Raw genomic sequence first — 22645 nt, forward strand, 5'->3', positions numbered from 1 at the left:
CCACAGTACTTAAGCTTCCTTCAGTGTGGTAAGGGCTGGGCTCAAACCTGGGTCTGTCTTTCACAGAGCAAAGCAGTGAGTGCACTATCCAAGTGAGCTATTTTGCCAGTCTGAATTTTTCCTTTTTTCTCTTTTCCAGAACACTGTTCAGCTCTGGGTTTTGGTGGTGGTGCTGAGGACTGAACTTGGAATATTTGGAGCATCAGGCATCTTTTGTCTTTGAAGAACCATTATGTTGTCTTCCCAGTCCTGCCTTTGTTTTCAAAAAAGTGTCTGGAAAGAATTCTCCCCTGCAATCCCCTCAGACACCAGGCCCTAGTCTTCCCTCCCATCCTGTCCCCTCTCCTGCTCAGCCGTCGGGCATAGCAAAACCAGGACCCAAGTCAAAGCATCAGAAACGTGGATTCTTTTTCTCTTTTAATAGTAAACCTCTTTACAACAAATATAGTGAAAGAGTTTTCAAACAAAACTCATAAGAATCTTGAGGACTCTGCCTGTTCTTATTGTGTAGAATACTAAGAAAGCATCACCATACAGCACGAAAAGAAATATCGAAAAACAAACCAACAGCCACACACTTGGACTCGCCCTACCCAGGACCAAGGAGGAGCCCCGGAGTGTGGGTGATTGTCGGGTTTGGGGGTGGGGCACCTCTGTGGCCTGTCCCCTCCCTCTTTCCCCCCAGTATGGGACTTGACTGGGGGAGACAAGAGAGAATCCAGAGTCTCCAAATCACATTCCAGCCCCCCTCCCCCATACAAACCCCATTTCTTCTACCAATTGCTTTAGGGATGGGGGTGGGGAGGACAAGTTCCCAGGCTCTTCATCACCTCCCCTCTGTGAAAGCCTGAACTCACCCCCACCCCACCCTGCCTCAGGGGATTCCAAAGAGCCGGTTAAAAATATATAGATATAGATTATTTCTAGATACACTTTTACATCGTTTGTCTCTCAAAACAAATAAATAATCAGCAACAGAAGGTGCATTACTTCCTTCCTGTCCAAAGTGGGGAGGGCCAGCCAAGGATCAAGGGTCAACCTCACGCACTGAGAGCCTTGTTGGGAAGATGGTGTGCTCCACTGGGGTGGGGGTGGGGGGGCTGTCTGCCCACCATTCCTGAAGGCTGTGGGAAACCTGGGGAGGGGAGGGGAGGGGAGGGGCGCTGGATGACTCCAGTGATTACTTTGGCAAGTGCCCAGTTCTTGGGAGGAAGGAGTGGGTGGAGGCAAATTTGGCTTGTGAGAAGGAAGAAGAAATGAAATCCCCACTTGAAGTCTGGGTTCCCAGGGACCCACATTGTCTGGCCAGCCAGGAGCCCCTACCCCCCAAGAGAAACCTTGGGTCACTCAACTGCGGGAACGTCACTCACTCACCCACAGACAACCCCTCCTTTGCCCCCAGGGATCAAGAAAAAAGGACAACACACACTCATTCATACACGCACACACCCACACATGGTAATCAAAAGTCAGGTTTGCCAGTACAAGGCAGAGGGCAAAACTGGTGAATATTGCACCATGGGCTGTGGGGGCCCTCACCCCCACCCCGTGCGGAAAGGTGACCTGGCCCAGCCTAGACGGGCCCACTGACGGCGGTGGGAAGAGCCTGAGAAGGGGAGGCCGGTCCCTCAGCATCAGGGGAACATTTGTCATGTCCTGCCATTTGCTGGGTGAGGCTCCATGCCCTGGCTTCCGTCACAGCCCTGAGCAAGTCTTGGGGACTCTTGGATCCTCTGGGAACCTGCCAGAGAGCTAGGAGGGCTGGGTGTGCTATGGGCCCTGTGGGCACAGACCTTCAGGAGAAGTAGGAACTTGGTTCCATCCAGAGGGGCCAAGGTGGGCAGGAGAGGTTCATGAGGAAAAGGGGTAGGGTGGCAGGACCCTTGAGGGGAAGGGGGTCAGTTCCTAGAGCCATCTAACTGCAGAAGACATCCAGCTGGGGTTGCAGGTAGGAAGGAGGGGAGATGTGTTGGGAAGGAGGCTGTGGAGCTAGAGGCCAGGGCCACAGGGCCACAGCAGCCACCCATACTCTGACACACCCAGCCCCGGGCACAGGTGTGCATGCACACAGATACCCTAAGAGGACACACCATGATTCTCTGACATGCCTGGGTGGACTCAGAGGTGCACACATTCACACAGATACAAAAATGCCCCAGGACACGTGCACATCAGACACTAGGTCTCAGGGACATGTTCTGGCACACGTGCAGGCACACTCCTCCCACTCCTGGTATCTTCCCTGTGTCAACCTGTAGGCAAGTGGCTGGGTCACGGAGGTGGGCCAGCATGGCCACCCACCGCAAGTCTGGGCCTTGTCTGCTTTGCCACCTGGAGGGGACCGCGAGGGAGCACTGCTCCCCATAGGCGGAGGAGCTGGGCTTCTGTGAAGGGGGAGGGGGGCAGATTCAGCTGCCTGCATCTGTTACTCCAGGTGGGGGAAGGGGGTGGTGGTGGGAAAGAAGAGTGTCGGGTGGTGGTGGGGGGCCTGCCCCCTCCAATTTGATCTGCCATCCTGTCCCAGGTCTAGAGACTCAGGCTCCTGCAGTCTCAGCCTCCCGGGGGTGGGGGGTGGGGGTGGGGAGAGGCAGCAGAGCAGGGCAGACTCAGGAGAGGGGTTAGGAGGGGAGGGGGCAAGGACATCAGCAGAAGAATCTCATCTGTACAGTACGGGCCGTTTGAGTCATTATTATTACAATATACTTTGACAAAAATAGAATCTCATTTCATATCAATACAACAACAACAACAACAAAAGGAAAAAAAAAAACAGTTTCCTGGACTGTTACACTGCTAACTTTTTTTTTCCCCCAAAGGTTGCTATATACAATTACAGTAGCCAAGAGGGAAGGTGGGAGGTGGCCTGGAGTGGGGGTGGGGGTGCGGGTGCAGGAGGTAGCAAGACAATGGGGGTGCCAAGAGCAGGGAGGTGGGGGCAGGATCAGAAGTGGGGCTAGGGAGAGGGGCCAGAGGACCAGGAAGGGAGCAGCCTTCTGCAGCCCTCCTCCACCCATCCTCTCTGCACCTCATCCCATCCAGGACCACTTTGGGGGTGTGCGCGTGCAGGGGGGAGGGAGAAAGGGTCCTCAGCCCTGGGGGGGGTTCTCTCCCCTGTCTTCCCTGCACCTGTTACCCCCCCACCCCACCCCCAGGGCCAGCTTTGCAGAACTGGAGGGAGCAGGGAGCTATTGCACTATTTTTCTTCAAGAAAACTGGGGAAGGGAGGGGTCGTCATGCCTCACCCTTGGCCTCCTCAGCCCTCTTCTCATGGCTCTGTCTCTCTCTGCATGTGCTTCAGGGGTTAGCCCCCATCCCTAGGATCCCAGGCAGCCAGGCTGGGGTGCTCCAAGCTGCCCCTCCCCCAGTGCCTCTGGTTACAGACCAGGCCGGCAACAGAGGCCCCTCCAAAGCCTGGGCCTCACTTTCACCCCAGAACACAAACCCACTATGAAGCTGACTTGGGGGCCGAGGCCTGTGGGAAGGGGTTTATGTCGTTTGGTAGATTTTTGGTTATTTCCTGGGGGATGGGGCGGGGAGGGGGGAGGGCTCCGCATGCAGGGCTCGGCAGGCACCTGTCCTTCCCCAAGGCCTGGTGGGCCCCCCACCCCCTCCTGCAGCATATGTGTACAACGTGCAAAGTGTCCCCCCTTCCCGCAAAAAAAGGGCCCCCCATGGCCAGAGAAAATGGCGGGGAGGGTGCAGGAAGGGGGAGGATGGGAGCGTCCCTCTCTCCAAAAGCAAGAATCCAAATTAAAAAATATAATATAATAATAATAATAATAATAATTATACACAAATGTAACCGTCAGTGGGACACGGAGCATGAGAAAGGAGGTGGGGAGAGGGTCTCGAGCGGGAGGAGCCCAGGACAGGGAGGGGGCGGTGAGATTGTCAACTCTTCCTCGGGGAGGCTGAGAGAAGGGGAGTGGGGATCGAATCATCACTTTAATGTCTGTGAAGAGAGGAGATGGAGAAGGGGATGAGGGGGGGCCCTACCCTGGGCTCTGGGGAAGGTGGGGCCCCGCTCCCTCTCCCCACTGGGCCAGGGTTCTAGCGGGGAGTCACCAGGCAGGGATAAAGTTGGAGGGGTGTGGGGTGCATGTGCTGCCCTAGAGTGGCAGGTGGACAGCCACCAGGATGGGGGTGTGGGCTGGGTGCATGTCGGTGGGGGGTGAGGCTACAGTACCCAGGTATCCAGCCGCATCCTCTTCACAGCCGAGCCCTCAGCCTCGGGCTCAGGTGCTGGGCGCAGCAGACCCAGTGTGGGCCCGAAGTCCCCCCGGCCATCGTCACGATCCCCCGCTGCTGTGTCATAGGAGCTGCTGGCTGGGCTGCTGAGGCCGTCCCCAGGCTCAGGCCTGGCAGCTGGGAACACAGCGGAGGGCGGGGGAGGTGCAGGGCTGCGCTCACGGCTGGGGGACACTGGCTCCGACTTGATGCTGATGTGGGGGTGGGTGGTGACTGTGAGAGCAGCGCCCACGTGGGGCAGAGGGCTGCCTGGGCTACAGATGGATGGGGAGAGAGAGGAGAAGTCACTTCACAGTCCTTGTCCCATGTCATGGCTGAGCTCAGGGTGGCCACCTGGCATCCCACATGCTGCCTTCTCATGACCTTGGGGGACCCCACTCTCCCTGCCCATCTGCCCAGGTCCCGGGCAACCCCTGACTCACATTAGGTTGCTGAGAGACACAGGGACCAGGTGGGGCTGCTGCTGAGGTGGCTGTGGTGGCTGCTGGGGCGGCTGTGGCTGCTGCTGTTGGGGCTGCGGGGGCTGTGGTGGCGGGGGCTGGGGCTGTTGTGGCTGTTGCCAGGCGGTGACGTTGCCAAGCGACAGCCCCCCAGGAGAACTGAAGGCGGGCAAGGATGAGAGCTCCGCACTGGTCAGCTGGTAATCTGCAGGGCAGGGGAGAGGGTGAGAGCCTGGGATTCAAGTATTCAAGTACTCAAGTACTGAGGCCTGGGAGACAGCAAAATAGTTCTGCAAAAAAAGACTCTCATGCCTGAGGTTATGAGATCCCAGGTTCAATCCCTGGCACAGCCTTAAGCCAGAGCTGAGCAAAATTTTGGTCAGAGGAGGAGAGGGGAGAGGGAAGAGAGAGAGGGTGCCAACTTGGGTCCACACTTGATTCTGCTGAATCGAATAAATGTCTCACTTCTCATCTTTTTTTAAGTTTCTGGAGTCCATTCTTGGGCTGAATGGATTAATTTATTTCTAACATGATAAAACTAGGAGGGCCAGGAAGCTCAGGGCCTCTCTTGAGGGCCTACTACATGTGTCTGTGTCTGTTTCTTTTTCTTTCTTATCCCTGCTTTGCTTCAATAAATGCTAGCCCTTTCTGAAACCTGAGAAAGAAAGGAAGGAAGAAAGAAAAGGGAGGAAAGAAAAGAAATCCAAGTACTAACCCCAGGTAATTTTTTTAAAAAAGAAAAAAAAAAAAGCTCCCCACCTGCAGGGGAGTCGCCTCACAGGCGGTGAAGCAGGTCTGCAGGTGTCTGTCTCTCTCTCTGTCTCCTCTCCTCTTTCCAGTTCTCTCTGTCCTATCGAACGACGATGACATCAATAGCTACAACAATAAAACAATAAGGGCAACAAAAGGGAATAAATAAATATTAAAATTTTAAAAAAGACCAAAAAACAGGGTAAAAAGAGAAGTGGTTTTGTAAAATGGTGCTTAACTTATTTTTATATTTATTTCCCCTTTTTGTTGCCCTTGTTTTTTGTTTTTTAATTGTTGTTGTAGTTATTATTGTTGTTACTGATGTTGTTCTTGAATAGGACAGAGAGAAATGGAGAGAGGAGGAGAAGACAGAGAGGGGGAGAGAAAGGTAGACACCTGCAGACCTGCTTCACCGCCTGTGAACTGGGATCCTTGTGCTGGTCTTTCCCGCCATGTGCGCTTAACCTGCTGCTACCACCTGACTCCCGGTGTTTAACTTTTCTCCCTTACAATGTGTAGGTAATGACTTTTATATTGACAATTAAAAAAAAAAAAAAAGAAGGGCAAAAGGTAAGCAGGGGAGGTCCAATGTCAGTTCTTCCATGTGCCTTCTGCTGAATAGGGTGCACATGTCACCATGTTTGAGGACCCAGGTTCAAGCCCCTGGTCCCCACCTTAAGGGGGAAAGCTTAATGAGCAGCAGAACAGTGCTGCAGGTGTCTCTCTTCTGTTCCCCCCCCCTCCTCCCTTCCTATTTCTCACTGGGAGGGAGGGAGGGAGGGAGAGAAAGACAGAACGAACGGGAACATGGAAGAGAGAAAGGAAGAAGGAAATTAAGACAGAAATGGCTGCCAGGAACAGGAGTCAAGCAGGCACAAGACCCAGTGAGAGCCCCAACAATGACAAAGAAAAAAATGAAGTCCCAGCAGACACCTCTCATCATGTGATGAGAAACTGTGCCCATGTGCCAACAATTGCACTGTAAAATGATAAAAGAAAAAAAGCATCTGTTGATTTCTCTGTGGTTTGGGAGTCTGCCATCAGATCACCCTGCTCCCTGTGAGGTGACTGAGACCCCACAGTGCTATCATCCACTTTCTCCTAGGAGCCCAGCCTCCTAGCCCCAGCGCTGTGCCCTCATCAGCTACAAGGGCTGTCACCACCATGTCCCCCACATAGAATACATGTGTGTACCCTAAGGTGCACAGTCCCTGTGAGGGGGGAACCCGTTCACTGAAGAGTATCTTGGTGAGGGTTGTGTGCATACTGCCATGTTCCATGCTGCTTCCTGTCTATTGGGCATCTTCCCCAAGGAATCGGGGGTGACTGCAGTATGGTAATGGGAGGACTGTCACTCCAACACCACACCATACTCATGCCTGGGGAACTGCCCCAGTGAAGACAGGCTCTGCAACAAGGTTAAAGACAGAGCCGTGAGGTCAGACTTCCTGTCCCTTTCACTAGGAGGACGTGTGACCCTAGACAAGCCACTCAGTGTCCTCTATAAACCAGTGGCAGTAAACCACATCACAGCTGCTGTGAAGCCCAAGCATGAGTCCACTGGAAGCGTGAGGAACAGCTGGGCCCAGCACTACCTGCTGCTGTTATTACCTGATGAAGCAAACAACTGGGGGACCAGCCCAGATGACAGGGAGGGAGGCAACAGCAGAGCCAAGACAGGGCCCTGGGCCTCCTGGTTCCTGTCCAAGAGACATCCCAGGCTGCCTCTGGTTTCAAGACAGCCAGCCAGGAGCTCTAAGGTGCTTATATTTCAAAAAGCAAAGCAAGGCGGGGCAAGGAGACAGTTCACCCGGTAGAGTACACACATCACTATGCATGAGGACTGGGGTTCAAGCCCTGGACCCCATCTGCAAGGGGGAAGCTTCGTGGGCAGTGAAGCGGTGTCTCTCCTTCTCTCTGTCTCTTTTTCCCCGTCTCTCAACCTCTAATTAGAGGTGGGGAATGGCCACCAGGAGCAGGGGAACTATGCTGGCTCTGAGTCCCAGTGATCACGCTGATGGCAAAAGAAAAAAAATTAAAAAGCAAAGCAAGGGCAGAAAGATAGAACCAGGGCTGACTTTAGAAATCAGGGAGCCAGCACCAGCACAAAGCATGGACTGCAACAGCAGACAGGTGTCTGCCCAGCATCCCCGCCCCCTTTCCCACCACACCCTGACCCAGCCAGCTGAAGAGGAGCACACCCACAGGCCACCTGGCAGGCCACTAGGGCTGCTCCTGGGGCGGCTGCAGCCAGCACTCTGTGGTCAGGCCATGTCAACAGGGACCAGGTCTGCCCCTCACCCGAGGCACCACCACAGCCAGTCACCCTGAGGGGGAACTTGAACAGAGACCAAGGACTGTAAACAGGGAACGCCTGCCTCAACAGCAGCATGTGTGTTGGGCTTTTGTTGCTATAACTAGGAGCACCTGAGAACACCTGCTGCTGCTGGAAGGGGACCTGACTCATGCTTCCCACAGCTGGGGAGACAGGACCCCACACACGTGTGCCACAGCAGACTCCAAGGACCTAAACCCAGGGCAAGATCTGCCTCCACTAAAACTGGCACCTGCCTCCTTCATGCGACACCCCCAAAGTGGGCAGAAAGCCACCAGCCTGGGGCTCCCAGTCACCCCCTGCTCCTGTAGAGCACTCCATGCTGCTCCTCTGCCAAGCTCCTCACTGGGCCCTGGTGAGCTGGTTTTTCTAGTTGGGTCGCAGCCCTCTGGTTGGCAGACCTGGAAGGGGCTTTGAGACCTCCTGTCTACCCACAGTTCTCAGGATGCAATGAGACTCACCCCAGGGCACAGTCACCTGAAGCCCCCTCCTGGGGGCTGTCCAGGACAGGAACCAGAGTGGGGGCTTATATGGTAGCAAAGCTGGACACAGGCACCAGGCATGGTGCAGTGGCCACTAGTACTCAGAGGCCCACTGACCTGCCCCAAGGACTGGGAGCTGAACTTTATTTTTTTTAACTGTGTTATTTCAGTGAGAGAGAGAGGGACAGAGATGACAGAGGAACAGACACACCAGAGCACTGCTCAGCTGGGACTTCAGACTGCAAAACCATAACATTGTCTCCTCAGCCCTGAAAATCTGGATTTTCACACAGGGAAAAGGGTGGGAATCTCTCGACATCTGTACTGATATCTGGGAGTGTTCATGGTTCAGCTCTGGAATGGGGGCTTGTAGGATATTTTGCTCTAGTCAAATCTCATCACTGAACAGTTACTCAGGGAAAAAAGGAGAAAGTGGGGGGAGGGCTGGAGTGCTCACATTACAGAGCACAAAGACCAAGGTTCAAGTCCCTGTTCTCACCAGGAGGGGGAAGTTTCAAGAGTGGTGGAGTAATGCTGCAGATGTCTCTTTCCCTCCCTATCTCCGAAACAAATAATAAATTTTTAAAAGATTTTTAAAAATATTTATTTATTCCCTTTTGTTGCCCTTGTTGTCTTATTATTGTAGTTATTATTATTGTTGTTGATGATGATGTCATCATTGTTGGATAGGACAGAGAGAAATGGAGAGAAGAGGGGAAGACAGAGGGGGAGAGAAAGATAGACAACTGCAGACCTGCTTTACCGCCTGTGAAGCCACTCCCCTGCAGGTGGGGAGCCGGGGGGCTTGAACCGGGATCCTTCCGCCGGTCTTTGCGCTTTTGCGCCACCTCTGCTTAACCCACTGCGCTACCACCCAACTCCTACAAATAATAAAATTTTAAAAAGAAAGAAAAAAGGGGGGCACTGGAGAAGTGGAGTCCTCATGCAGGTACTGAACTCCAGATATAACCCTGGTAACAAAAAATAAAATGAAATAAAACTAGCCCCTCAGGAGGGAGTCTGGGAGTGGGCAGAGGTGTTTCAGCTGGAAGCTGACCAGCTTCCCAGCCTCAAGCAACAGATGGGCATGGCTGAAAGTAGCAGACTGTTCCTGGGAGAGTAAGTGGGTGGTGCAGGCTAGGACAGCCCTGGGGATCCAGCGCACCCCAGGCACTGACTGTCCAGACTGACTGTCTGGATTCTTCTCTCCAGAGGCCTTGCTCAGATTTCCAAGGGACACCACCTTCAGACCCCTAGCCTGGTCTGCTGGGCTCCCTCCTTTTCTTGCTGCTGGGAGTGTTGTGTGGCTTTCCCAGGAGGCTGGACACTTCCTCCCAACCACGCTTCCTCTCTAGCCTCCTCAGACTCCTGGTCTCTCCTTCATTTCAACATTCTCCTCCAGGAGGTATGGGCCCCTCTTTCCACCTTGACCTGGGCCATGAACTCAGCCTAGAGTCTCTCTCAGTTCAGCCTCATCCTCTTTCCCCATTAGGTCCACCAAGAAAAATCCACAACACCAATCAAATGTCAGAGAAAGCAAGAATCATGGGCTGGGAGATAGTATAATTGTTACGTAGAAAGACTTTCATGCCTGAGGCACCAAAGATCCCAGGTTCAATCTCCAGTATCACCATGAGACACAACTGAGGGGTGCTCTGGTGGAAAAATAAAATAAAAGGGGCAGGGCAGTAGCACAACAGGTCAAACATACATAGTACTATATGGAAGGACCAGCACAAGGACTGGGTTTGAGCCCCGTTCCCCACCTGCAGGGGGGATGCTACATAAGCCATGAAGCAGGTCTGCAGATGTCTCTCTTTCTTTCTCCCTTAAGTCTCCCTCTTCTCTCTCAATTTCTCTCTGTCCTATCCAATAAGGTGGGAAAAAATGGCCACCAAAAGTAGTAGATTTATAGTGCTGGCACTATGCCCCAGAGATAACATTGGAGGCAAAAAATAAAACAAAATAATCATGTCATACTTAGTATAAGTACATCCTTTGACATACTTCAGCTTAAGTTTAACTTCTATACATAGTCAATCTAAAAACTATTTACAGGGGCTGGGCGGTGGCACATTGAGTTAAGAGCACATTGCACAAAGTGCAAGGACCTGTGTTATGTATCCTGGTTCGAGCCCCTGGCCCCCTCCCACCTGCAGGGAGGTCACTTCACAGGTGGTGAAGCAGGTCTGAAGGTGTCTTTCTCTTCTCTCTCCCTATTTCCTCCTCCCTTCTCAATTTCTTTCTGTCTTGTCTAATAAAATGGAGGGGGGGGGCAGGCCACCAGGAGTAATGTATTCATAGTGCTGGCACTGAGCCCCAAAGATAAAAGCTGGAGGCAAAAATAAATAGATAAATAAATATAAAGTATTTACTAGTGGCTTAGGGGGTGGTACAGGAGATGAAGCATTGAACTCTCAGTCATGAGGTCCCAAGTTCAACTCCAGACCAGACACTGCATGTTATTAGCGTGACACTCTGGTTCTCTCTTTAACTTTCTCATAAATAAATCTTACAAAAATATTATTTGGGGAGTTGGGCGGTAGCGCAGTGGGTTAAGCGCACATGGTGCAAAGCATAAACACCAGTATAAGGATCCCGGTTCGAGCCCCCAGCTCCCCACCTGCAGGGAAGTCGCTTCACAAGTGGTGAAGCAGGTCTGCAGGTGTCTATCTTTCTCTCCCCCTGTCTTCCCCTCCTCTCTCCATTTCTCTCTGTCCTATCCAATGATGATGACATCAATAAAAAACAACAATAATAACTACAACAAAACAAGGGCAACAAAAGGGAATAAATAAATATAAAAAAAATTTAAAAAGATTATTCACTGTTTGGGGTCCAAAAGAGTTCAACAGGCATGGCACATTTTTTAAAAAATCTTTTTAAAAATTTATTTTATTTTTGTATTTGTTATTGGATAGAGACAGAGAGAAATTGAGAGAGAAGGGGGAGATAGAGGGGAAGAGAGACAGAGAGACACCTGCAGACCTGCTTCACCACCTGTGAATCGACTCCCCTGTAGGTAGGGAGCCGGCGGCTTGAACCAGGATCCTAACTGGTCCTTGTGCTTTGTGAAACGTGCGCTTAACCCTCTGCGCTACCGCCCGACTCCTAACATGGCACATTCTTTGCTCTGCACTTGACCTAAAGTACAGACCCTATAATCACATGGGAATTGCTATGGTACTGGAGGAAGCTCCAGTACTGTGGTCTTTCTGTGTGTGTGTGTCTATCAAAAGAAAAAAGTGGAGGAGGCTGGGTGGTGGTGCACCTGGTTGAGTGCACATGTTACAAAGCACAGGGACCTGGGATCAAGCCCCCAGTCAGTATCTGCAGGAAGAAAGCTTCACAAGAGGTGAAACAGTGCAGGTATCTCTGTCTCTTTCCCTTTCTACCTCTCCCTTCCCTTCAGTTTCTGGTTATCTCTATCTAATAAATAAATAAAGATAATGAAAAAGAGAAAAAGAAACAAAGTGGCCCAGGAGTGGTGAAATCATGCATGTGTGTATGGCCTCTGCTAAATAAAAATAACAAAAATATTCATTGTAGCTGAAGTCCAAATTTACACAGACACTTCGTATTCATTAAATTTGGCCACTTTGGGAGTCCGGTGGTAGCGTGGCAGGTTAAGCGCACACGGCACGAAGCGTAAGGACTGGTGTAAGGATCCCAGTTCTAGTAGTCGAGCCCTCAGCTCCCCACCTGCAGGGGAGTCACTTCACAAGAGGTGAAGCAGGTCTGCAGGTGTCTGTCTTTCTCTCCCCCTCCTCTCTCCATTTCTGTCTGTCCTATCCAAAAACGACAACATCAATAACAACAGTAACTACAACAATAAAAATAAGGGCAACAAAAGTGAAAATAAGTAAATATAAACCTGACTACTTTAATTAAATAGGGGCTTGTGTGAGCCTATGGCTTCTTGTAGGCAAGAACTTCCCTCAAGGACCTGCCCCTAGCACTCACCTGTATTGTAGGCAGTGGGCATGGAAGAGAAGGGGAGGCCCTGGCTGAGTAAGCTCGGTGTTGCCACGGAGACCACTGGGGTGGTGAGAGAGTGGGTGGACTGGGAGACCCCTAGGCGCTGGGCATTGTTCTGTAGGAGAAAACCAGCTGTCAGGTGGGTGAGCTGCTCTGTCCTGGGCCTCCACCCCAAGACCACCCTGGGGTCCCTGGGTCTCCAAGCCCAAGGAAAGGCCTCAGTGTGGAGGCCCAGTGGACATGCTGAGCTTCTCTGAGCATCAGTGAGATTCATGGGCATGTGCACCCCAGATCCACTCATTCACACACATGCAGAGAAAGCACACAGGCCTGGCCAGCCCTGAGGACACAGGGAGGGAGCCATCTTCCTCGGCCTGTCCCCTGAGGCCTCCTTGACCACCCCTACAACACACACATCGTGTCCCACAGCAGCAGTCTGGCATCCGCAGGGGGGATAGGGGGGAGCTCGGGTCTGGCGTGGTGTGTGCCTGCGTGTATGCACACACGTGTGTGGGGCTGCCGGCTCCATCTGCTGCTGAGTCACTTGTTTATTCCAGCTCCATGCTGAGGCCGAAACTGCCGCCGTGTTGGCCACCAGTGCCTGCCTGCCTTTTCCAGCCTCTCTGGCCGACCGTCAGGGAAGCAGGGAGGGAGGGGCCCCTCCCCCGCCCCTCCTGGTGGCAGGCGTGTGTGTGTGTGTGTGTGTGTGTGTGTGTGTGTGTGTGTGTGTGTGTGTGTGTAGCTGTGTGTGCCTCAGTGTAGAGATGGACTGTATATAGGAGGTGGATGGGGAGGAGTCCCTCCAAGAACCACCTAGTCTCACTTGGGTCTCAGCTTCCTGGGAAAATCAATCCAGCTGATTCCCCATGGAGGTCAGTCTCTATTCTGGCTTCCAAGAATGTTCATTGGACCTAAGCAAAGTCAAGAGAGTCCAGGGACCAGGTCCTCAGTCTCAGCAGTCAGAGACACAAGGAAATAGGATCCTCTTCTTCCGTGCACACAGAAAAGAACATCTGCATGGATATGGCATCACATGCATCCCCAGCCCCTCAGCCCCACCCCACCCAACCCTGCTGAGCATGGACCACAGCTCCTGGCAATAAACCAAGCACACACACACACTGCACACTCAGGTCACAAGACAGGACACCCAGACTCCACCACATGAGAGGCTGCCCAGGAGTTCAAAGCCACAGCAAACAGGCCCCAGCCTCACTTACCAGGTCTATGTGGTCCTCAGTCTGGGAGCAGAAATAAAACCAAAGGGGGTGTTCAGCCTCTGGGTCTCAGCCCCTCCCATCCTTGCCCCTCCCTCCCACACCAGCTCCCTCTGCAGAAAAGCGGGTGAATCTTTCCAGCCTGGAGGGATAGTGTTTTTCGTCATTCAGACTGATTTCCAGAAGTTTCCTTCTGATGGCCACAGGTCAGGAAGCCCTGGCCATCTAGCACCGTTCCTGGGCTACAAAGCCATCCTCCCTTCTCTCCATCCCAGACCTTTCTCTGCCCTGGGGCTGGCTTCTCTGTGCTCCAGCCTCCCCTAAGGTCTTCTGGACACTTTCCATAAGAGACTGCATGTGACCGCCACCTTCCCATAAGAGACTGCATGTGACCGCCACCTTCCCATAAGAGACTGTATGTGACCGCCACCTTCCCTGATCTCCCTAGGGAAGCCTTCACTGCACGATCATATATGTCCCCTTTCCCAGTCCTCAGCCCCTCTTCCCAGCTGACATCCACTCACCAAATGGTGCATTAGCCCCTTCCCTCCCTGAGAGGTGATGACCCTCAGGTCTGGCTTGCGGCTGGGGGCTCCGAGCTGGGCACTATGGGTAGGTGGGGGTGGAGACTTGGCAGGGATGACCTTGTTGAGGCTGTTGCCATTGGCCACAGGGAGGAGGCCAGGAGAAGCCCGGGCACTGACGTAGCCATTCCCTAGAGAAGCAGAGAGAAGAGGTAGAGAGGGAAAAGCGAGGACCTTAGTCCAAACTCCTGCCACTTAGCCCCTCATGAGGCCACATGCAGGCTGTGAGGGGCACTGATCACTGGGAGTGAGGGTCCATCCTCTGCCTGAGTCATGTTTAGGGCTGTTAGTTGTGCTAACAGCTGAGGCCCTCCCCAGCGCTCTCCCCACTGGCATTCGTGGACTGGAAGGCCAGCACCTCCCAGACCCTTCATCTGCCCTTATCCAGCCCAGAACCACCCAGCAGACTCAGAGCATCATGGTCTCTGACCCATTCCAGTTCTTAAGCTGTGCACTCTGCCACGTGCCAGGAAAGCTGTGATAAGATGACTGCAACTTGGGGACAATGAGCCAGAGCCAGCTGCTCAGCCATGGTAGTGGTGTCACCAGCACTGGGGGACTGACATGCTACCACTGCCACAATCAGACTTTGAGTAACCAGCCCGACAGCTATCTTTTCTGTGGGTTCTGCATGCTGCAAAACACAGGTCCTTCACACTCACATTATCTCAGCTAATCCCCACACTGACCCAGCAAGACGCACAGGATATATATCACTAGCCCTGCTGATGGAAGGAAACCTTGGAGGTCTGGCTGGCAGAGGTGTGACAGCTTGTTCAGGGCTACAGAGGCCAAGCAAGGGCTGTCACCTGCCTCTCACCTGTGGGGTTTGAGCTGCTATGGGCATCACTCATTCCATAAGGCAGGCCCTAGGCATTTCTTTGGCCCTGCCCTTCAGGGAGGAACGGGTGATCATCCACTTCCTGACCCAGGAGTGCACTGATCACCAAACAGGTATTAAATGGCACTTGGTGGTGGGGGACTAAACTGGGGACCTAGGGTGACCCACCATCATGATACCATGCTCTGTTCAAGAGCCCTCTGCTGCCCCAAATGTGTGGCTGCCTCCTCCCCGATTCCTGGCTCCCTAGGGAATGGCAGGGACAGCAGGGTGACGTCAGTGGTGACCTTCGAAGTCGACAGCTGGGAGGGTAGCACAGGGTAGGAGGGGTGCTTGGCAGGGGACGTGAAGAAGAGTCCCAAGGGAGGGCACACCGTGTCTAGATGCTTTCAGGAGTGTGAGGTCTGCAGGCATGTGTGTATATGCATGAAACACTTGATTCAACCAGAAGCACAGCTGGCAGTCCTCAATGATTTGCCCAAGCCTCCCCAAGTCCACCACAAACCACTGCTATAGACAAAACCCTGACAGGCTTCAATGCCCCAGACTCTGCACCTAATCTTGGATTCTCTCTCCCCACTGACCTATGTCCTTCCTGGACCCTAAGCCTGCGGACACCCTCCAGCCTCCCACCTGAGGTATAAGGCAGACACTCACCCACAGGGCTGGGGCAGGCTCCATTAGCACTGTTGAGGTCTCCTCCCAGCATGGCCCCTGGAGAGAAAACAGAGCCACAGTGAGCCTATGGGGCACCCCCTCCCTTCCATAGTGAGTCCTTGCCACTTAGTAGGGGAGGGGCCACACATATGGGCAAATGTGGCTGAAGATGGAGCCCCAAAGCTCTTGTTACTCTCACCTCCACTGTCTGTCCAGACTCACCTGCGCTCGCTGGCCTCTGGGGCAGCCCGGGGGACACACTGTTCCTCTGTAGTGCTGGCTGCTGAGGGGACAGGAGTCTCGGGTCTGTTAGGGATGATGTCACCAGGGAGGGTGTGACCAAGGAGCCGCTGGGGTTGCTGAACTGCAGTGAGCTCTGGTTGGATGCAGGCACGGTGACAGGCATGGCAAAATTGGGGGCCGGGACAGCTGACTGGACAAAGGATGAGAGGGAGGGTCAAGCCAGGGCCATCCTCGCTTGGGGACCCCAGGGTCTGTCTGCAGGCATGCCTGCCACCCCCACCATGGAAGGACGTTATCAGTGACACATGGGGTCCAGCTTGGGCCCAGAGAATGGGAACAGAACTCCACTCCAGGTGGAGGGGATGAGACACCGCCAGAGGTCCCCAGAGGAACCAGGTTAGTCCTCAGCCAGGCAGGTCACACAGGGAACAGTTAGGGACCCAGGGTCCAGGCCCACACTCACACAAGCAGCTGCGAAGGCCTGTGTCTAGTCACTGGATGCCATTCTTCTGCTGGCCTACTGTCCACAAAGAGTCAGCAACCTCCCCTCCCCGCTCTCTGCTTCCCTTGCATAGCACTGCTGGGGACCTTAGGGGAAGCCCAGGGGTGGGGGGACTTTCCCCCAGGTGGCCAGGCTTCTAGGCTTCCCTTTATCTCAAGCTCTCTCCTTTGCTAAACACAACTTGCTAGTGTGTGTGTGTGTGGGGGGGGAGCACTGGGCTCTATCTGAGATGAACCTCAAGCCAGATTGTGGGCCCTCCACATGGCCCAGAGCAGCGCATCCACCAGAGGCAGCCGAGGGCCAGGCGAGAAGCCACACCATGCACCCTGGAGGCCCTCCTCCATGCGACTACTCACGGCCAGTCTATAACTCTGCATCATTTTATCAAACTCCTCGTCTATCTTTTTATATTTCTCCTCCGTCTGGGGGGTCAGGGTAAACACCTCGTCCACCTCGGGGCTCTCACATTCCCTGTGCTTCTTGTGCAGCGCCTGGGAGGGAGGGGGGCCGGGAGAGGGGCCGGGAGGGGAGCCAACAGAGACCGAGTGAGTGGGGCTCACCCCATAACGCCTGAAGAGCCCGTCCAGCTCCTCACTGGCGCGTCGGTACTTGTCCTCCAGCAGGGGGCTCTGCTCCAGTGAATCCTCCCCATCAGGCTCCGGGCTGTCGCAGCCGTTGAAGCCCTTCTTCCTTAGGGTCTGCAACCACACCACCACCATCAGTGGGGGTGAGGGTTCCTCAGCACCCAGCTCAACCCCCAGCACCTCCTTCCCCTTCTATGAAAATGAGCTGATGGGGAAGGCAGCAGAACACAGAGATCATGTGGAAGGGGTGCCTCAGCAGGGAATAAAACACATAAGGGGCTTCCAAGTGACATGTGGTAGTGGTGGTAGGGGAACTGGAGGCTGTTTTGAGGGGCTGGTTCCCTGGGTGTTCCTCAGAGAGAGACAGCCAGGGATGTCTTGCCCAGTTTAAACCCTGCACTCTGCTTAGAAGAGGAGAGAAGAGAATGGGGGATAGCATAATGGTCCTACAAAAAACTCATGCCAGAGGCTCTGAGGTCCCAAGTTCACTCCCCAGCACCACCATAAGCCAAAGCAGAGCAGTGCTTTGGAGAGAAGAAAGAAGGAAAAAGTAGCAGCAGCAGCAGCAGCAGCAGAGAAAAAACAGAGATGAAAGGGAGAGACAGACAGGGAGGAACAAGTTAGAGAAGGCTAAGCAGTTCTCTGCATTTCCTGGGTTCCTGCTGTGGGTCATCAGGCCTGCTGCCCTGCCCAGAGGCTACGGCTCCTCACACACCTCCACTGGGGTGACCTGAACAAAGCAGGGCCACAGATGCCCTAGAGGTGGCAGAGAGGCTACAGAAGTAGAATCTCAAGCTTGAGGTCCTGAGCTCAATCCCTGGCATTATACGTACCAGAGTGACACTTTGGTTCTTTCTCCCTCCTTCTCTTTTTTTTCATGTTAACAAGTAAGTACATAATAAATGCCCCTTAAAAAATATGCACACAGTAGGGGCATATCTGGTGGGTCTGAAGCAGATGCCTCCTTCATGTTCAAAACATTACCACAGATACTTGTTTTATCTTTAAAATGAACACAAACCTTACATTCCAATCAGGAATAAAAGTCTATTTTTCTCTGACATAAAACTATCAGCATTCTTCCCACTGAGTTAAAAGTCTCAGTGCAGGAATGGAGGTCTGAAGCTTGCCCAGTCTCTTTCCACACAGTCACAAGTTCTATACCCTCAAAGTAGACGCACTTCTGGGAGAGAGGTGGGAGCTGGACTATTGCAGGCGAGTCACACGATGCCCTTGGGAGCGGGCACTGGCCCCCTCCTCCAAGGTGGACACCAAGGCTTAGAGAGGCCAAGCCACCTGCCCAGGGCCACGTGGCCAGTGAAGGCCTGAGCCAGACTCCAAAGCCATGTCCTTCAAGATCTTGCAATGTCAGCTCTCTTTGAAACAGAGCACAGAGCTGTCGGGACTAGCAAAGGTACAGAGAGGGCAGGAGAGAGGGAAATAGCTCCACTGGTAAGAGTGTTTAATAAGTACACCTGAGGTTCCTGGTTCAATCCCTGCCACTGCATGTACCAGAGTGGTGCTCCAGTTTCTTTCTCTGTCTTATGTGAAACTCATATAGCTATCTAGATACATGAACTGACAACATATATGTCTAACCTGAGGTCTGGGAAAAGGAACAGTGGCTAGAACAATAAACTAACAAGTGTGAAGTGCTAAGTTCAATCCTTGGCATCACACAGTGCCAGAGTGATGCTCTGGTGTGCATGTGTGTATATATATTTATTTTATTTTCCTCCTATATCATTAGTAAGTATATCTTTTTTAAAAATTCTGAAAAATGACTGGGGAGATAGCACGGTTACTTATGCTGAAGATTTTTATAACTAAGGCCAAAGGTTCAGTCTCCAGCACTACCACCAGCCAGAGGTGAGCAATGTTCTGACGACAACACACACACACACACACACACACACACACACACACACACACAGGAAAACTAGCTTACCTGGATGATACACTGCTTTGCCATGTATGTGACCCAAGTTCCAGCCCAGCCCCCACTGTATTGAAGGAGACTTTACTGCTGTGGTCTCTTTCAGCCTCTCTCTCCCCCTCTGTCTCTACCCAGAAAAGGGAGGAGGACGAGAAAAAGGAAAGAGGTTAAAAAAAAAAGAAACAAAAAACTATAAAAGGAGAAAAGAGAAAGACCCCATGAGGGAACATACTATTGATTAAAGAGGGAAGGGAAAGGGAGCCAGAGAGAGCAAGCTGGTGAGAAAGTGACATGGAGAGCGACACTGCAGAGGTGAACAGACTCTCAGAGAGGCTGGAAGGCTGGGAGGCAGCCAGCAGCCCTGGAGTTCTGGGCCTCCTTCCAGGTCATGTGTGAGGACGCATGGGCGGGTGCAGGCCCACCTCGATGATGTCGGCATTGGTGCGGCTCTCGTGTGGCTCGTTGTACTCAGTGTACTTGAGCAGCACCTTATCCATGTCAGTGCTGGCGTACTGGAAGAGCTTGTTGGAGTGGTTGAAGATGATGAGCGCGATCTCACAGTCACACAGCACGCTCAGCTCATAGGCCTTCTTCATCAGCCCGAACTTCCGCTTGGTGAACGTCACCTGCCAGGGGGATCCAATCTGACTTAGACAAGGCTCTGCCTGGAGCAGAGGATGGGTGGGGGGTAGGGTGCTGGCTGGGGCCTGGGGGACACGGCAGTGAGCTGAGGAACCCCCTCAGGAATCTGGAGGAACAGGTCAGCACCTGCTCTGTATACACAGGCCTGAAACTGAGCCCTGGGGTCAACTCACTGGCAGAAGAAAAGAAATCCAAAAACAGAGTTGAACCCCCAGGGGACAGAAGGGCCTCCTGGCTCTTGCCCAGGACAGACTCCAGAAGAGGGGTGTGTCCTGAGCCCATGCTCCTGGGTGGGGGCAAAGGTCTGGCTGGTTCCAGCAGCAGGTAAGCCTCCCGGTGCTCCCCAAAGGGAGGTGGGGCTCTTTTTTTCCCAACTCAGCCCTTCCCCATCTGTAACAGCCCTCATAAGCCCGTTCTTCCAGAAAGCCCTCTGGGATGGCTGGAAGGAGTGGAGACAGGAAACCCCCCCACACACACCCACTGTCCTCGGTGCCTGCAAGGCCTCACCTGCCGGTTCCGTTCATCAGTGATCCGCTGGATCTGAATCTTTTTCCTCCCCATTTTCTCCAGAGGTCCTCGGTGCTGAGGGACGGGGAGTCAATGGGCGGTGGTCTGGGAACACCGTTACACTGTACTCATGAATAGTCTGGCACTGGCGGTCAGTTCATGGTCTGCAGAGCTCCTCTGATCAGCCTCCTGGGGGAAAGTAGCAGGGAACCACCAGCTCAGCTACCTCCCTAGGTCCACATGTCCTAGCCCTGGCCTCAAGATGAGCAAGAACAGGGATGGTGGGGGGCTAAAAGTCATGCTCAGGACACTAGCACTATGGGGAGATGGGGAGCTGCAGGACCCTATGTCAATTCAACCAAGATCCATCTACGCAGTGAGCCTGGGGAAAGGATTCTGCTGCTGTAAATAAACTGGGTCCATGCACAGCAGTACACCTGGTAGACTGCATGTTACCACGTCCCCACCTGCAGGTACACTACCACAAATAGTGGATCAGGTATTTTGCCTCTGTCTTTCTACCCCACTCCTTACTTTTTATCAGAAAGAGAAAATTGGCTGGGAATGGTGTTGTGCAGGCACCCAACCCCAGCATTAACCCTGGTGGCAAAATAAATATACAGAGAAACAACCTCTACCCCATAGCAGAGGTCACTGCCAAACCCCCCACAGGTGCTAGAGGCATGCAGTCACTTTGAACCTGAACTCAGCCAGGCCAGCTTGAGGGAGCTTCACTTACATTCATTCACACTCACAGGAATGGCTGGGCTCGACCTGGGGCTGAGTTTACAGCTCCTGTTCTGGAGGAACCCAGCAAGCCCAGACCTAAGGAAAATGCCTTGTAACCTCATTCACCTTGAAGCGTGAGGGGAAAAATGCTGATGTGGGCCCAATGGGCCGTCAGCAGAGACAGATCACATGTGTGCAGATCTGGTAGAGGGGTCTATGCCTCAGTGTCCCTGTAATCCAAACATGGCTACCCACTGACAGCTCCAATCCAAACCCAGATGGTAACCAGCTCCTGCTCTGCACAATGGAGACTCATGATAGCATGGGAAGAGGTGGGGGAGGGAGGGAGCCGTGAGGTAGAGAGCCAGGAAAGGCACCAGCCCTCCAGCACCTTCAGCTCCTCCAGCAGAAGCTGGGCAGAGCCTAGCAATCCCTGGAGGCCTGGAAGGGCCCTTGCACTTCCAAGTTGGAGAACTGTGTGGGGGCCCACAATTTCAAAAGCAGAGCCCTTGCCTCCCCTTCCCAACCTAGGCTGGAGGTGTCCTCTGTACCCAGAAGCCACCTTCCCAGCTCCCATCTCCAGGGTGCTGTTTCCACGGGGCCTTAGAAATTGTGGCAGACATCCAAGGTGGGCCTCAGCATCTTTTTATTTTTATAACAAGGGGGAGAAAGAGAACCAGAGCATACCTCTGACATGAGAGATGCTGAGGATGAAACACAGGACCTCATGCCTAAGAGTCCCAACATTTTATCCACTGTGCTCTACCTCCTGGGCCTTGGCCTCAGCATCTAAGCCACACTGTGGTGGTGGGTGTGGAAGGAGAAGGCAGACGGCTTTTGGATTTGAGGGGTATCAAGAGCAGGCTTCCCATCTTTTCCAGTACAGGAACTGTCCCTGCCACTTCTCTGGCTCAGTGGAGAGAGTGGCTCTGCCCAGGTGTCCTTGGGCAGTCCCCACCCCATCCCCCTTTCTTCCCAGAAGATCCCAGACCCCTCCTTTCATCTCTGTGGGTATCCTATTGGCCTCCCCCATATGCACTCTAGTGAAAGACCATACCAGCCCAGCCTGGAGTGGCTCAGCAGACATCCTCACCGTGCCTGTGACCCCAATCTACTAGCCCACCCCCACCATGTTGCCAGGCTCCAGTCTAGAGATGCCAGCTCCCCTGCTGCAGTGGTCCAGACTCAGCAGGGAGGGTGGAGAGGGCAGGGAGAAGGACTAGGAGGAGGCCTCCCTCTGTAGGATTCTCTGGCTATGCTGGGCCTGGAAAACTAGTCTAGATGAGCAGATGTGGAGCCCCCTCTCCCACCACAGGTCATAGAAAATTCCTTCAGGGCTGGATGGCCTCCTACAACTGAGGGCTAATACTCTGTCTTCCTCTGTCTTCCCTCCCCCATGACCTTAAAAGACGTGCAGTCTACCCTCATTCCTTTGCACCCCCTACTCCATCCCTAATCTTGTGGGTCCTACTTTTGTCTTCCCAGCACATGGCTGGAAATGGTGATAATTCTGTGCCTCTGTTTAACCCTGGGTGACTGGAGCATCCTGAGGGCAGGGAGCCATAAGGCCATGACCCTGCAGGAAATATTCCCTGTGGCCTAGCCTCCCTCTGCAGTCCTGCTGCAGGACTGGCTCCTTTCACATTGTCCTTCTTGCAGCCAGTGCTTTCCCCTCTCCAGCTACGCCTGAAGCTTGTCTTCCCCCTGGATTCTGCCTCCCTGGCAGCCCTACTGCCTCAGCCACCCTGCTTTTCCCGCCTGGGCTGGCTGGTGCACAGGGTGAGACTGAAGTAGAGAAGCGGCCTCGAGCACATGGAGCTAGAGAGGATGGGGTTGCTTAGGCAACTGTTGCCAGGCAACCAGCTCCCTGGCTGATCTCCTATACCGCCCCCCCACCCCCGCGGTGTGCTGGGATGCCAGAGAGAGTGGAGCTGAGGAGATGGGGGGGGGGGGCACAGATACCCACCACG

At 53.4% G+C, this 22645-nt stretch overlaps 1 protein-coding gene across 4 annotated transcripts in view; it reads right to left on the reverse strand.

The window, feature by feature from the left end:
* Window positions 1-404: 404 nt before the first annotated feature.
* Window positions 405-22645, reverse strand: part of MEF2D (myocyte enhancer factor 2D) — a 33140-nt gene continuing 10899 nt past the window's right edge. Inside the window, exons 2-12 of one of the 4 annotated variants that reach the window (XM_060201621.1) lie at window positions 19947-20135; window positions 19220-19423; window positions 16634-16768; window positions 15755-15965; window positions 15533-15589; window positions 13975-14165; window positions 13454-13474; window positions 12219-12348; window positions 4671-4893; window positions 4187-4502; window positions 405-3952 (exon numbers count right to left, since the gene is read on the reverse strand). In XM_060201621.1, coding sequence (XP_060057604.1) covers window positions 3941-3952; window positions 4187-4502; window positions 4671-4893; window positions 12219-12348; window positions 13454-13474; window positions 13975-14165; window positions 15533-15589; window positions 15755-15965; window positions 16634-16768; window positions 19220-19423; window positions 19947-20000 — 1554 coding nt within the window. In that variant the 5' untranslated portion in view covers window positions 20001-20135 and the 3' untranslated portion in view covers window positions 405-3940. Of the gene's footprint in view, window positions 3953-4186; window positions 4503-4670; window positions 4894-12218; window positions 12349-13453; window positions 13475-13974; window positions 14166-15532; window positions 15590-15754; window positions 15966-16633; window positions 16769-16837; window positions 16976-19219; window positions 19424-19946; window positions 20136-22645 lie in introns of all 4 variants that reach the window. The other 3 variants (XM_060201620.1, XM_060201623.1, XM_060201622.1) reach the window with 3 other exon arrangements.

Source organism: Erinaceus europaeus, chromosome 11, assembly GCF_950295315.1.
Source record: "Erinaceus europaeus chromosome 11, mEriEur2.1, whole genome shotgun sequence".
NCBI lineage: Eukaryota > Metazoa > Chordata > Mammalia > Eulipotyphla > Erinaceidae > Erinaceus > Erinaceus europaeus.